Here is a 15,850-nt window from a genome sequence, read left to right on the forward strand (position 1 = left end):
GTGGAAGAAGTCTTGGGGTGTTGGATCAGAACCCAATATTTTCAAACCTTTTGAAATTAAATGAACCCTACAGTTTTCTAAGAGGGAGATGTTGGAAATGAGTCTACACCCAGCTAGACAGGGCCTGAGAGAGGAATTTCTGAGATCAACACAAGCAAGCTCGACTTGCTACTTGTTTCTTTTGGTTATTGCACCAGAAAGACTATTTTATAAACTCTTTTGAATTTCCCATTAGAAAGTTTTCAACTAAATGCTGTAGGCATATATAAGTAACAGTAAAGTATTCCTCCAGGTTGGGCTAGTGAGCAGGCAATCATCAAGCCCCATCCATTCTCAGATGTCACCTTTAGATAACAGCTACTGTTGGCTGACCAGCTCTCACAACCAAAAGCTTGACTTCTGTTTTCTGAGAGCTTCTCATAGGCAATTAACCTGCAGTCTCAGGAAAGGTGACTAGGATTGTGTTAAATACTCTAAACTCCAAAAAAAAGTGCTAAACATAAGATTATTTTCAAGTGGATAAGGTGACATGGACATGGCTGGCAGTTTTAAGTGTGGTTTGTAGTATGGCAATCCTTTGTTTTGAACACAATATTCAAGAAATTTGAGTTTTCTAATTGCAAGGAGATTTTCAACTGTTGTTTTTAATACCAGGGTGGATCACTTCAGTTGTTTACCATGACATCTGCATTTTAAGGCGTGTGGTTTGGCAGATAATGTTTCACACAGCACAGGACTTGTTTGGGTCACTCAAACACTTAGACAGTAATGGAGCAGCAATTTTTATAACTATCACCAGCTAAAGGATTTGGTATTTTCTACATTGCTCAAGTACCACATACGTGTCATGAAACATATTAATTTCATAATTCTAGCCTACTCTGATGCCTCTCTATATCCCTTACAGATGCTCTTCTATTACATTTTACATGCTTTGGAAAAAAAAAAAGCATCTGACATTTTGAGGAACAGCCCTAGCAGCAGTATAAAGCACAAGTCCAAACCAGAAAGTTTTAGATCCTCATTTTTCTTTTCTATAAGGTCTCTTCTCTTTTGCCTAGGCTTCCAATGTTTGTTAAATGTAGTATGTATTTATGGTGGAATTTTCAAAGCCACCAAGACGATTTGGATGCCAGACTACAGCTCTTTTTAATGAGATCTGAAAATCCAAATCTATACACAAATTGAATATACATTAGGCTTTGTACACGTGCTAGCAAACTGCTAGCAGAGTTAGCAGCTCTGCAACACCCAAAAGCATACTCAACTTGATTTTGCAACACCTTAGTTATTCCAACCAGATCATCTACAGGGAACTAAACAACATATGCCCGTAGTGAGTTGTCTCTGTTGTGCCAGATACTAAAAGCGAGAAGCTGCAAAGAAACTTGCAAATTAAGCCAAATTCTATGTATAAACCTCCCAACATATTATATTCAATTATGAAGTTGCAACTGCCTCCTATTCCAAATAGTGGTTTTATAGGATTTCAGGGAACACTACTCTCCATCCTTAGCCAGCCAGTGCCAGTTTACTCCCTGAAAGAATTCCCCTGTGTTCTTCACCCCCAGGGGACTGGTTTTCAAGGAACAATGTAGTCAGCTCCTTGGGAGTCCCAGCTCACTGGGAGGAGGTCTGATCCCAACGGCCCTGCACATCTGTGATGGCCAACTGGATTGCCAACCAACTTTTGTCTCCCTGAGCTGTAGAAGTATAAAGGCATATGGGCAGCATTGTCAGTCTGGTGCTAGCTGATGTTCTAGTAACACATTTTATAAGGGCAGCATTTTTGTTTTACAGGTTTCCCAAAGAAAAGTGTTAAACATTGTTCTTCAGGAAGCTACACATCAGCTAAAGAAAACAAATGACATACAGCACAGATGGCAACCAAATATAAATGATAGTAAGAATCATCAATGCAAGACACTTAGCAACAAGGATTCATTTTAATCAGCTATTTTCATCTAAATCTGCTTTAGGAACAATTCATGTTTTAAGTCAAAGATAAAATATGAATTAAATATGGACTTTTGTACATAACTAGTGTTTCTATTATCATTTTCAAAAACAGGTATATATATTTATATAATCTGTAAATTATAGACTCCCAAAAATATGAAAGTTTTTCCTCTTTGCACAGGAATCTGCTTGAACATCAATTTAATGATTACTACTGGTAGATGGAATTTTGATATCCATTTGGTAGTGATTTACACCACTGTTTTCAAGGCTGCCAGCAAGCGAATCCAGAAGGCAGGCAGCCAAAATTCCAGAAGAGACAACTGTCTTTTATTTTATAGCTTATGCATTTTGAGCTTAATATGATTTTCCACTAACAAGTTCTGTACCTTCTCCAAAGTGCTAAAACTGGTGTGCAGAATTGCAAAGTAACACAGCCTCTTCAAGACAAGCTAATACTAAACTCATGGTAAATTATAGAAGTTATACTGTTTACTTAAAGAAAAAAAACCAGCAAGGTTAAAAGAACGACACATGATTTATTGCAGACACTTGTTTCAATGACCACATTCACATTTTTGACTATATATGAAACAATATATCAGCTAAGTGTTGTTTCCCATTTGATACAGAATGAGCAAACATTGCTGTTACACTTAAGAGAAACACAAAGTATGCAGTGGTTATACCGTGCGCTTGATAAATAGGATGTGAATCACATCTAATCCTTTTATAAAGGCATCAAAAACAAGCTGCATTTGAAGGACCAAAAAGGGCAGAAACAGGGCTAACTTTTCAAGCAGAATTATAGAAAGTGGGTACACGTAGCATGGTGAGGTTCACATATGCTAAATATGATGACTGAATGATTTCTAAATGATTTCTAATGCTAATAGTGTTCCATTTGCTACAGCAATACTAGTGAAGAAAAGCTAATCATCCACGAGCCTAGATGCTATACATGAAATGAAGCCCTAACTACCATGCCATAACCCCTCAACGTAAAGATTAAGCACAGTTTTGCTGCGTAAAGCATTTATTCTTCCACTGATGACCTATTGGAAAGATAATCCCTATCAGGATAACATGTATTCATTGCTCCTTAGAGCAACAGCTGCCACCTGACCATTACCACCTGCAACTAAAACCAGACTGGCCAAGTTATTGACTCTATAGAAAAGGTAGTCGTGTGTGCCATGTGTGCCTCCTGAAACCATAACTGCACAGAACTGAACGCCACAAAGAACACCTCTCATGGTATTAGACATTGTAAGTTAAGACATGTAAGTCAAAACCAAACAGGCTGCACATAGCATAATGCTAACAGGAAGACAATAATATCAATTCTGAGATAATGACTTTAAACTGATACTCCATGTTCAGCTCCAAACTGGGAATGACTCATCTTCTTGCCTTTCCTCTCTCTGGTTTTCTCCACAGTGTTTTGTCTGACTATAAAACTTATCATCCTTTCTCCTTTCTTAGTAACATCTGTAGCTTAGGAATTCACTGGGATAGACATCTTTTTTTCATACAAAGAACAAATGCCAGCTTTAAAAGAAGCACTCTTGCATAGTAGCATGGATCCTGTTGCATGATAGTACAGTGTGGGTGTAGCCTTAGAAAGAGGATCTTATTCAAAGACAGGTTATGAGCTCATGGGTTGCAAACCTTGATGTGCATGGCCACGGAAAGTACAAAAGCCACTGCACACATGCTGATCCCACAAGATCACTCAGTCTAACTGCACTAGATACTCTCCTTCCACCTGTTATGACCTGTACAATATATACATCTGTACACATCCAACTTGTAACAAATTCCTAGGCACCAATTAGATCTACCCCCTATCCCAGGTTTTATACATATGATGCAAAAGACTTTTAAGTATACACTGAAGATAAACCAGAGTTACTCCAGATGTATTTTCTGTGTATTTTATTGATCTGATACAATATACAAGCATACATAAAAGTATAGGCACATGTATGTGTCTGGATATACACAAAGTGCCATATGTATGATACATACAACAAACAAGGCCAGATTATCTGGTCTTGCAGAGACACGCCCAGCATCAAAGACCAAGGTGGAGAGATACAGGCCCTTCAGAACTGTAACACTGTCTGTTCCTACAGCTGCCTGGGGACCAGGACAGCTTCTGTAATAGGACAGAAAGACAACAGCTATCTATTTTAGATCTAGTAATAAAGAAGATAGTTACTTTTATCTTACCACTAGATATCCTGTTTTCCACAGGAGATCCATTATTATTCAGATAATCATGATTCACTGGCTTTACACCAGGAGATAAAAGGTGCACAGAATCCTGCCAAGTGAGACTCCACAGCACATAGACAGCTAATAAAGCCTGCTGGGGAGTCATAGCAGATGATTAAACTGCACCAGGCCCAACAGGTAGTTGGGACCCAGGGGCTGAGATTTGGGAAGTCTGGGCAAATGCTCGAGATAAAGCTCAGTAGGAGTCCTTGCTTTATTCTTTGCCCATCCCAAATTCTGTCATACTTACACATCCCCTCTAGTACGCTCTTCTAATACTACCACAGAAGCAGTCAGAACCCACCAGAATGCTAGTAAAGTTTTTCCACAGTAAGGAATTACTACGATTTGTTATTGACATATTTTATAAGAAAACCAGTAAAACTGGTTGAGTTGGTTATCAGGCACCTGGCTGTGTGATTTACATAGGAAACCACAGCTGTTAGGAGCTGAAAGAAGAGAAGCCTCGTGACCTCACAGTGTATTCTGGGAAGAACAAGATGGATAGTTACCAATTTTGTGGCTATTTTATACTTTAACTTTTTCGGCCCATGAAAACAGAAAGAATACTGGCAATACAGCTCTGACAGGATTATTTTTCCTGTTAAACAATAACAAAATATATTTTAAGCCGTATTTTTTTACCATAGACTACTGTCAGTTAATAACCTAGACCTGAATTTCTTCCTCTGTTGCAAGTTCATGGCTTGAATCAATAAGACATGTTCCTATAATTTTCCCATTAGACATTACTGGAGAAGCAGTAGGCGTCTGCACGGTAAGTAAGGAGAGAGGAGGAGAAAAACTAGGGGTCATGGTTGGTAGAGGGTATCCAAGATTAAGGATAAGGGGAGAACGAGGGTGTTTGTTAAATGCTTGCCCAGATACTATGTTTGGCATTCGTGGTGGCACTGTCCTTATGCCAGGCTGAGCTACTGATGTTATCAAGGGAGGAGGGAAAACAAGAGACTTTTTCTCCTTAGGGAAGCTATGAATGTGTATGTCTTCATTTTTCAGTTTTGCTATATCATTAAACACTGAGGCAAGTGGTTGAAATCTGGGTTCCCAGCTGAGCACATAATCCCAGTTATAACCATCTCTGAGATCCTCATCAGAGATGCCAAGAGTTGCAATGGAATCATAACCGGAGTCCTGCCTATCTGACATCAAGACACATTCTCTTGTGAGGTCTGTCATTATGTCTTTCTCTTTCATTCCAATTTTCTTAAGTGTTTGAGACAACATTTTATGTGCATAAACTGCATCACACGGTTCTTCTCTGCCTTCTCCTTTAATGGCCTGCATGCTTTCCATGCTTTGTGCAGTAGCCATGACATCTGTTTCTCCAGACTGACAGGAGAGCTGATCAGACTCTCTTGGGATGCCTGAATCTGGCACCCGTGAGCTGTGCTCACTCCACACTGAGCCAGCACTCTTTCTGCAAGGATGCTCATTGATCCTTTTGATTTCCTCGTCTTCTGCAGTTTCTCCTTCAGCAGAACCGTGGCCACTGGAGTCTGAATGCCTGCAGGGGACACCATCATCTTTCCCCTCTCCAATTTCTGCTAGGCTCAGCCATTCTGCTATGGCACCCATGGGAAGCATACTGCTCTCAGTACTTTGGATTTTCTGGCAGTACTTATCTTTGCTGGCTGAATTCACATCAGTAACTGAGGAGGATCCTGTTTCTTCTTTCACACAAGACTTCATCAGATCTTTCTGCTTAAGTCTCAGAGTAAGTCCAGCAAGACTGACTGCAAGCAGTAGGAACACCATCGATGAGACCGAAATGCTAATGGTCAGCCTGCGTGGTGACATTATGGGATAACTCTCAGGAGAATTGGAAATGTTTACCAAAACGGTGCATACTGTAAACTTGGACTCAATTTTGGGGCTATGAGCTCTTACCAAAAATTCCAGGGTGTCACCATTCCTTTTGCTGTCATTTTTCTTTCTATGAACAGTCTGAGTCAAATAAATATTACCACTGGTTTGATTGACAGAAAAGAACGGAGAAGCTTTTGGCAGGGAGTAACGAACAACTCCGTCCAGTCCACCGTCGCTGTCTGATGCTTTCACTCTGCCAAGCAACTGGCCTGCTTCGTTCTTCTTAGGGAGATTAAAGAAATACTGATCTTGTGTAAACACAGGGTCAAATTCATCTCTCCCCTCAATATCTACCTGAACTGCAATGGTAGCCAGTGAGTCACCTTTGTCTTTTGCTTGGATGATGACACAGTACTTATTCTTACTTTCATAGTCAAACGTTTGCTTTGTATGAATATCTCCTGTCAAGGGATCAATGAAGAACATGTCATGGTCTCTAGGAGCTTCACGATGAGCCAGACATGAAGACTGGATGGAATAGGTAAGGTGTCCATAGGAGCCTTTATCAAAATCTAGTGCATTAACAGCACACACAGAAGAAAAGGTGGGTAGATTTTCACTGACAGTGCAGCTCAAGCTGGGAAAGAGAAACAGTGGAGCATAATCATTGTCATCTAGGATGCTAACAAGGACAACAGAAAAAGCTACATTTTTTACATCAGCTCCTCCATCTGTGGCTTGGATGATCAAAGTGAATTTCATAGTATCCTCATAATCCAGTGTTTTAATCAAATCCACTGATCCTGTTTTCCCATTCAAGCGAAAATGTGCCCTGTCATTTCCAGAGTTGATGGTGTAAGTGATCTCTGCGTTAGCCCCTGCATCGCAGTCATTTGCTGAGACTTCAGTGATGTGACTCCCTACAGGGATGCTTTCTTTTACATGAATATGGTACTCTGGGCTGCTAAATACTGGAGGATTATCATTAACATCCAGCACAGTTATTAGCACAGTGGCAGTTGAATTCAAAGGTGGTGTTCCATGATCAGAGGCAAGGAGGACCAAACAGTGAGAAGAAGCTGTTTCCCTGTCAAGAACATTGTTCAAAACAATATTGCCAACAAATCTGTGGGATGTTTCTGACTCCATGACGCTTGTCTCCACAGAGAATATGTTTTCAGCATTGCCTTCAATAATAGAGTATTCCACATACATATTTTCATGTGTCCAGTCATAGTCAACAGCTGAAAATGTGAGGACGTTTTCTCCAACTGAGGCATCCTCACTCACGCTGAGATTGTACAGAATCCTTGTGAACTGAGGGGCATAGTTATTTATATCTTCCACGCTCACCTCTACAGAGGTAACTGCACTCAGAGTGGGACTGCCACCATCTGTGGCTTCTATCAGGAGCTGAACAGTGGAAATCTTTCCAAGCTGTGTCACTGGTCCCGTAGAAAACACTGAACCTGAAAACAAAACAGAATTAACAAAAGGCCACATTTCGCACTAAGATAAGTAAATTTGATTCCAAAAGCTGAATCTAATTAGTCATATTTGAAAATGACTCAGCTGTAATGGCTGCACACCCCAAAATAACTCTCTCACATCTAGAGAGTAGTGGGTCAATAGCTCAATGTCTGGAAGGAGATCAGTAATGAATGTTGTCCCTCAAGGGTCTGAACCAGGACCAGTACAGTTTACTAACTTCATCAGTGACATGGACAGTGGCACTGAGTGCACCCTCAGCAAGTTTGAAGATGACAACAAGCTGAGTGGTGTGGCTGACATGCCTGAGAGACAGGATGCCACCCAGAGGGACCTGGACAAGCTTGAGAAGTGGGCCCGTGTGAACTTCATGAGGTTCAACAAGGTCAAGTACAAGGTCCTACATGTGGGTCAGAGCAACTCCCAGTATCAACACAGGCTGGGGGTGGTGTGATTGAGAGCAGCCCTGCAAAGGACGACTTGGGGATACTGATGGATGAAAAATTGGACATGAGCTGACAACATGCTTTTACAGCCGAGAAGGCTGACGGCATATTGGGCTGCATCAAAAGAAGCATGACCAGGAGGTCAAAGGAGATGATTCTGCCCCTCTGCTCTGCTCCTGTGAGACCCCAGCCTGGAGTACTGTGTCCAGCTCTGCAGTCCTCAACAGAGGAAAAACGTGGACCTGTTGGAGCAGGTCCAGAGGAGGACCATAAAAATGATCAGAGGTCTGGAACATATCTCCTATGAGGAAAGGCTGAGAGAGCTGGGGTTGTTCAGCCTGGAAAAAAGATGACTCTGGAGAGGCATTATTGTGGCCTTTCAGTATTTAAAGGAGGCCTATAAGAAAGATGAGGACAAAACTTTTAGCAGGGCCTGTAGTGATACAGCAGGGTGTCAAGATTTTAAACTAAAAGTAAGTGGATTCACACCTAGCTATAATGAAATTTGTTACATTGAGAGTGGTAAAATACTGGAACAGGTTGCCCAGAGAGATAGTAGATGCCTCACCCCTGGAAACATTCAAGGTCAGGTTGGAGTGAGCTCTAAGCAACCTGATATAGCTGAAGACATCCCTACTCACTGTAGGGGGGTTGGACTAGATGGTCTTCAAAAGTCCCTTCCAACCCAAACCACTCAATGACTATGTTCATAAGCCACTTTTACTTCACTCTTCATGGTGTAGAGTCAAGCACCACAGAGACTATGCTGTGTGATAATGTTCTCATCACAGATGAAAACCGTCACTAGTCAAAGACAGGTTGGTGAATACAGAGAAGAAACGGGTAAAAAAGAAAACATCTTTAACTGGGTCACTCATTTGTATATTCAGTGTTTGTAGCTAATGTCAATGAACAAACATTGCATTGAAAAATCTGTCTCATGTAAAAACCTGGGAACAGCAAAAAATCAATCAGGACTTGATCACTGAACAATAGTTGCACATAATTTTTGCAGTACCTAATCATCTCTGAAGCTGATATTCCCCCAAAATCTTACATACATATTCATACAAAGAGACACACATACACACACAGTTTTCTACCTCTTAGAGTGTTAAAACATTAGACCAGAAAATTTAAATCAGTAAATCTCTTAACTATTGAAAGAAAATTATGTACTTTGGAAAGAGCGTTCTCAAATTAGAAAACTTTTAAATTCAATTTAGGATTATAGGATATCATAAGCTTTCTAAATAAGCAAACTTAAAATATTCACTGCCCAGCTGTAGGGAAGCTCCATTATGATAGGTTCAACTTATACTGAAATTTAATAAGTACGAACTTAAATTTAACGAAATCTAATTAATGAGCTGAAATTTTATAAATCAATGCAAAACTTACAGCAACTTTTCTATCAAATCACATCAAAGAAACAGCATTTATAGGATGTTATGACTAGCTGTCTCATGGATGGTTCAGGGACAAACTGAGAACTTGTCTTGGATGCAATCAGTTCTTTGGCAATAATGTCAGACCGAGCCAAAACATGGTTGACTTTGGCAACCCAAGATTTCCAGAACTCAAGTGATCACCAGCAACAGATGAGGAAGTGCAGTAAGACTCTTCAATTTACACTGAAAAAGCTGAAATAATAAACCATTCTTACAGACTCACCGTTCTTGTGATCAATGGAAAATCCCTCAGAGGATGAGATGATTTTGTAGGAAATCATTCCATTATGCCCTGAATCCCTATCCACAGCAGAGACGGTCAGAACAAGGGTATCCATAGGAACGAGCTCTGGCAAGATCACCTGACATATAAAGCAAAATTACAGTTTTGATAGAGCTTAATGAAAGATTTCAAACATAAAAAGTATAGTTTCATTTGATCTTATTAGAAAAAAGCAAACAGTTTCTAGCTTTGGAAAAAGCTTCAACTACCCATTTTCTTATGGAACAAAATTATAGAGTTGTGATACTGAAAATGCTGCACACAATACAACAAAATTTTATATTAAACTTTAAGCAGTAGTAAAATCCATCTAGTTCTAGTTCATTATAACAATGAGTTGTGAGAATTATTGAACCTCCTTTTTAAGTAGTGCACTAGAAGGAATACCTACAATGGACTGTAACTAAAATGGGCTTTTCTCCCTGCTTCCAGAAATATCTCGATTTTCATAAATGGAATACAGTCTGCAGTCCCTGTCTGCAGTATATAATTGACCATTAAAATCTACACATGCACCCTGAAAATTCCAGCACCAGAATACTTAATCATCACTGGAATATTGCCCCCTTTTTTATTTCCTATAAACTAGGAAACCAATAAAGTCCTTTCCCTTCTTAAGAACTTCTATTACTTGAAGTCTAGATACAGTATTTTTATGACCATCCACCTTATAAATACAATTTCAAAGGAACAGTATAATATAGCAGCTACCTTTGTTACAACTTCAAGTGTTAGTTTAAATAATTTTAAAAGAGAATATATGTATCTAACAGACATACACATATGAGGTTATATGTGAAAAGTATAAATATGAAAACACTTGAAAGGACAAAAAAGGGTAAAAATGACATAATGATGAATAGGGAATTATACATTTTCACTGAAAAGAAGCAGTGTATCTTACTGTTCAAACAACATCTCAAAACATCAGACTGTGGAGAAAGAAGCTCAGCTGTTAACATCAGCATAGTCAATAGAACTATGCTGTTTTGCATAAATTAATAATCCTGCCTGTAATGTCTGCTCTGATCTACAAAAATAATCCTAACACTTGCAAAAGCAAGTGCTTGCCTAAACTATTCCCCAAAATCAGACACACAGGAAGGTGGATGAAAACTTCGGGCAAGGTCTAAAAATCACTTGAGCATTATTAGGGCTTTTTTTTCTTCCCCAGAATTTGGACTTATGAGTTAAGTTAGCAATCTACACAGACCCTGACAACTCAGGCACCTGAATGTTTCACAGGTGGCTACAGTCTGTCCCATACTTATTGAAGTGACTAAACTGTTGTGACTGCACATATTCAGAGGCTGCATTTTCTTTGCTAAGCCAAGTATTTAGACTTATTTATTGACTAAATCTGTATAATATTTATAAATAAAGCATTATTAAAGCCCAGTCTTCTGTGCTGCCTCATATTTTTGGCTCTGAGCACATCCACCACAGACAAAGACCACCAAGTCAAGCAAGCAGCTTAGTTCACAGGATGGTAGAATGGCTGACGTTGGTGGGCACCTCCAGAGGTCATCTGGTTCAACCCTTGCTCCGAGCAGGGTCACCTACAGCAGCGTTGATGAACCTTGACAAAGTCAATCTCCTTCTATGACAAGATGACCTGCCTAGTGGATGAGGGAAAGGCTGTGTATGTTGTCTACCTGGACTTCAGTAATGTCTTTGACACCGTTTCCCACATCATTCTCATGAAAAAAAAATGGCTGCTCATGGCCTAGATGCACATACACTCTGGTGGATAAAACACCAGCTGGACAGATGGGCCCACAGTATGACAGTGAATGGAGTTAAATCCAGCTGGCAGCCAGTCACAAGTGGTGTTCCCCAGGGCTCAGTATTGGGACCACTTCTGTTTAACATCTTTATCAATGATCTTGATGAGGAGATGGAGTGCACCCTAAGGAAGTTTGCAGATGACACCAAGTTGGGTGGAAACGATCTGCTTGAAGGTAGAAAGAAGCACTTGGACAGGCTGGACTGATGGGCAGAGGCCAGTTGTATGAGGTTGACCAAAGCCAAGTGCTGGGTCCTGTATTTGGGCCACTACTACCCCCTGCAATACTACAAGTTTGGGGAAGTGTCTGGAAACCTGCCCAGCAGAAAGGGACCTGGGAGTACTGATCAACGACCAGCTAAATATGAACCAGCAGTGTGTCCAGGTGGCCAAGAAGGCCAATGGCATCCTGGCTTGCATCAGAAATATTGTAGCCAGCAGGAACAGGGAAGTGATCACCCCCTTGTACTCTGCACTGGGGAGGCCACACCTTGAATACTGTGTTGAGTTTTGGGCAACTCACTACAAGAAAGACACTGAAGTTCCAAAGCATGTCCAAAGAAAGGCAATGAAACTGGTGAAGGGCCTAGAGCATAGGTCTTATGAGGAACATCTGAGGGAACTGGGGCTATTGTCTGAAGGAAAGAATGCTCAGGGGAGACCTTATTGCTCTCTACAATTACCTGAAAGGAGGTTGTAGGGAGAGGTGGGTGCCAGTCTCTTCTCAAAAGTAAGAAGTGATAGGAAAAGAGGAAATGGCCTCAAGTATTGCCAGGGGAGTTTTAGGTTGGATTTTAGGAAAAAATTCTTCACCAAAAGGGTTGTCAGGCATTGGAACAGGCTGCCCAGGGAAGTGGTTGAATCACCATCCCTGCACATATTTAAACATCCTGTAGATATGGTTCTTAGGGACATGGTTTAGCAGTGGACTTGGTAGAGTCAGGTTAATATTTGGACACAATGATCTTAAGGGTCATTTCCAACCTAAACGATTCTATGATTCTAGGGTGCCCATGACTGTGTATAGCTGAACTTTGAGTTATCTCCAGGGATGGATTCCACAACCTCCCTGAGAAACTTGTGCCAGTACTCGATCACCGTTAAAAGTTTTTAAAAAGTTTTTCCTGATGTTTAAACAGAATTCCCTGTATTTCAATTCATGGCCACTGCCTCTTGTCCTGTCACAGGACACCACATGGGAGTGTCTGGGTCTGTCTTTATTCCCCCCACAAGTATTTATACACATCACACATTGGCAAGATGAGCCTCGTCTCTTCCAGGCTGAATGATCCATGCTCTGGGATCATTTGGCCCTCAGCCCAAAGCTGCACAGCCTAGCTCCACACAAACAAGTCCTAAGAAAACATCTCTGGCAGCCTCACGTTTCCCATGGCAGCCCTACTGCAGCCTAAATTCACCTGGAGCTCTGGGCTTTGTCTCTCTTCTATTCCTAAGCCTACCTCCAAGCAATTACATGGGCTGAGCCTTAGCCCAAACCTCAGAGCCTTAGGGCTGATGAAGTCAGGGCAAAACCCCTTTATCAGTCTAACCCTGAGAGCCTTGTATGACATCATGCTCATTTTGGCAGCACATACACTACGATTGGAACAATACAGAAGAAGGGTAGCATGGTCCCTCTGTAAGGATGACATGCAAATTCATTGAGTGTTCTCTATTTTTTTAGGGATTTGAGGGTGCTGGTCAACAGCAGGCTCCTCAATATGAGTCAGCAAAGTACCCTGGCAGCCGAGAGGGCAAACTGCATCCTGGGGTGCATCAAGCACAGTATAACCAGCTGGTCAAAAGAGGGGATTATCCTGCTGTAGTCAGTGTTGGTGCAGACTCACCTCAAATACTGTGTGCAGTTCTGGGCCCTACAATTTAAGAAGGGTGCAAACACCTTTGAATGCTTTCAGAAGAGGGCACCAAAACTGACAAAATGGCTGGAAGAATAATGTGCCATGAGGAGCAACACAGGGGTTAGGGCTTGTCTATTTTGGTTACAAAGACGCTGATGGGTGACCTCGTTGCCCTCTGCATCTCTCTCTTCTCCCTGGTATCCAGTGATACGACACATGGGAATGATTCAAAACTGCACCGGGGAGGTTTAGACTGGACATTAGGAAGCATTTCTTTACCTAGAGGGTGGTCAAACACTGAAACAGGCTTCCCAGAGAGGTGGTCGATGCCCCAAACCTACCAATGTTTAAAAGGAATTTGGACAATGCCTTTAATAACGTGCTGTTTGGCCAGCCCTGAATTGGTGAGGCAGCTGGAGTACATGATCATTGTAAGTCCCTTTCAACTTTAACAGTCTATTCTGTTCTATTTTATATATGCTCTAATTCCTTTAAAAATCTTAGTGGCCCATAGCTGTCCATAGTCACTAAAACAGCTTTGTTCCAAAACACTGTTGGACACTTTACAGTAACAAGGTCAGCGTAATAGGACAAGTAACAAGGCCAGAATAAATGTACCAACTTGTTTACCATTCTCTCAGAAGGAGGAAGCTCTGAACACTGGACCCTGCTCCCCAGACTGGTTTGGATTATATCCAGTAACTCCCAGTGATGAATTCATAGTGTATGGAGTACAGCTAGCATTCACACCACTTTCCTTCTCAAGTTGGAAACCACAAACATGAAAACTGAACAATCCCCTCAGTCCTCTTAGCAAAATTCCTAGGAAGGGATTGGGGTTTCCTTGAAGAGCTCTGCTGTTTCTGCTCAGTAGTAAGTTTGCAGAGACCTTACTTCTTAATGCTCAAATGTGGCTTTTAAGACAAATATAAACAAGCATGCCTACGATTTATGATCAGAAAGACTTCACATTTGTTATCCATTTGCCACATTCCCACCTGATACAAATCCTGAGTGAACACCGGTGGGTTATCATTGACGTCCAAAACAAGGATGTTGAGTTCTGCTTCTGTTTGATGTACAGAATCTGAAACCATGATTCTCATTTTATACACAGCAGTTTCTTCAAAATCTAGTGGTTCCACCACTGTGACTACACCGGTGTGTTGATCAATGGCAAATTTCATTCCAGGACTATTGTCAGAAATAAAACCAAACTGAAGTGTTGGCCTGGAGTCCACATCACTTGCTGACACCCGAGTCACTATAAAACCAGGCAGGGCATCTGAAACAATCATTTTCAGAGTAAGTCATAGCTAAAAGATATTACAATTTCTGAAGATCTTGCTGATTTCATAATATTGAATCTCAGACATACATAATCTTTCTGCATTAGCTTTTGGTGTGTTTTGACTTTATGTTTTAGAATTAAAACAATATCCAGAAATGCTGTGAAAACAGCAGTGGATGAGAACTCAGGAAGTCCTGGGTCCTCCTCTTCATCATCATCAACCAGATCAAGCCATAGATCACTTTAACACTTCATTCAAATTTACAGAAATTATTTCTTTCACCACTACAAAGTTCAAAATGCCCCATTTCTAGCAACACTGGTTTTAACACCAAGTATTTTTATTGGAGAAAAGCAGAGATTGAAGACACCTGAAGAATATGAGATTGTAGCCCAAAATGAACAGATTACAGATGTATTGCTGCAGAGGTTGTTTTCCTCTTTTTCACTTGCGTATGGTTTTGTTCCAAACTATACTTATACACAGTGTCTAAAGATTAAGAATAATGCCTCTGAGAACAAAAGCAGATCACAATTTACTTTGATGTTTCAGTATTAATATGATCCATTATCCTTTTTACTACACTACTCCACTATCCTTTTTGCTTGGTTACACAAGTCACCAAAAGCACTATTGTTGTTTAACAAACCCAAATCTTAACAAAGCTTAGCTGTATTATCACACTTACTTTCTGGGACTTTCACTTCACCTAGTGGTTGGACAACTGGAGCATTGTCATTAACATCTAACACTTGTATCCTCACAATACTTGTAGCAGAAAGTCTGGGATTTCCTTTGTCAGTGGCTTGTACAACCAACCTACAATTAAAGGAAGCAGTAATTGTCACTATTGGCCGGAGATCACTGAATTACCCACCACTGTTACAAGCAGGGAAAAAATTACTAATTAAAAGATTAGCCCTTTCTGCTCCTCATTGCAACTCTTAAATCTTTCTTTCTTTCTGTAAGATTGACTATCTGGAGTTTTACTTTTTGTATGTTGCAGGAAAAACATCCAGGAGATTCTAGGTGGCAAAAACATAACAAAATTATACAAAGAAAATGAAGTATTCATCTGTATTCATTTCACCCGATTTCATACCAAATGAAGCTGGTTAAACAAGCTAGCAAGACTTTCAAATTAGACATTTCTCCAATTGGTAATACAGAGCAGGAATT

The 15,850-nt window shown here is 40.6% G+C and overlaps 1 protein-coding gene across 1 annotated transcript; it reads right to left on the reverse strand.

The window, feature by feature from the left end:
- Positions 1-4,908: 4,908 nt before the first annotated feature.
- LOC103773434 (protocadherin-23-like) lies at positions 4,909-15,490 on the reverse strand (the record flags this gene model as incomplete). The annotated part of the gene is made up of 4 exons (XM_008940802.1): positions 4,909-7,535; positions 9,675-9,813; positions 14,378-14,664; positions 15,360-15,490. Coding segments are annotated over 4 exons (3,184 nt in total), but the record flags the coding sequence as incomplete, so codon positions are not given.
- Between the last annotated feature and the right edge of the window lie 360 nt (positions 15,491-15,850).

This window comes from Merops nubicus, unplaced genomic scaffold (genome assembly GCF_000691845.1).
Source record: "Merops nubicus isolate BGI_N331 unplaced genomic scaffold, ASM69184v1 scaffold6865, whole genome shotgun sequence".
Lineage (NCBI taxonomy): Eukaryota > Metazoa > Chordata > Aves > Coraciiformes > Meropidae > Merops > Merops nubicus.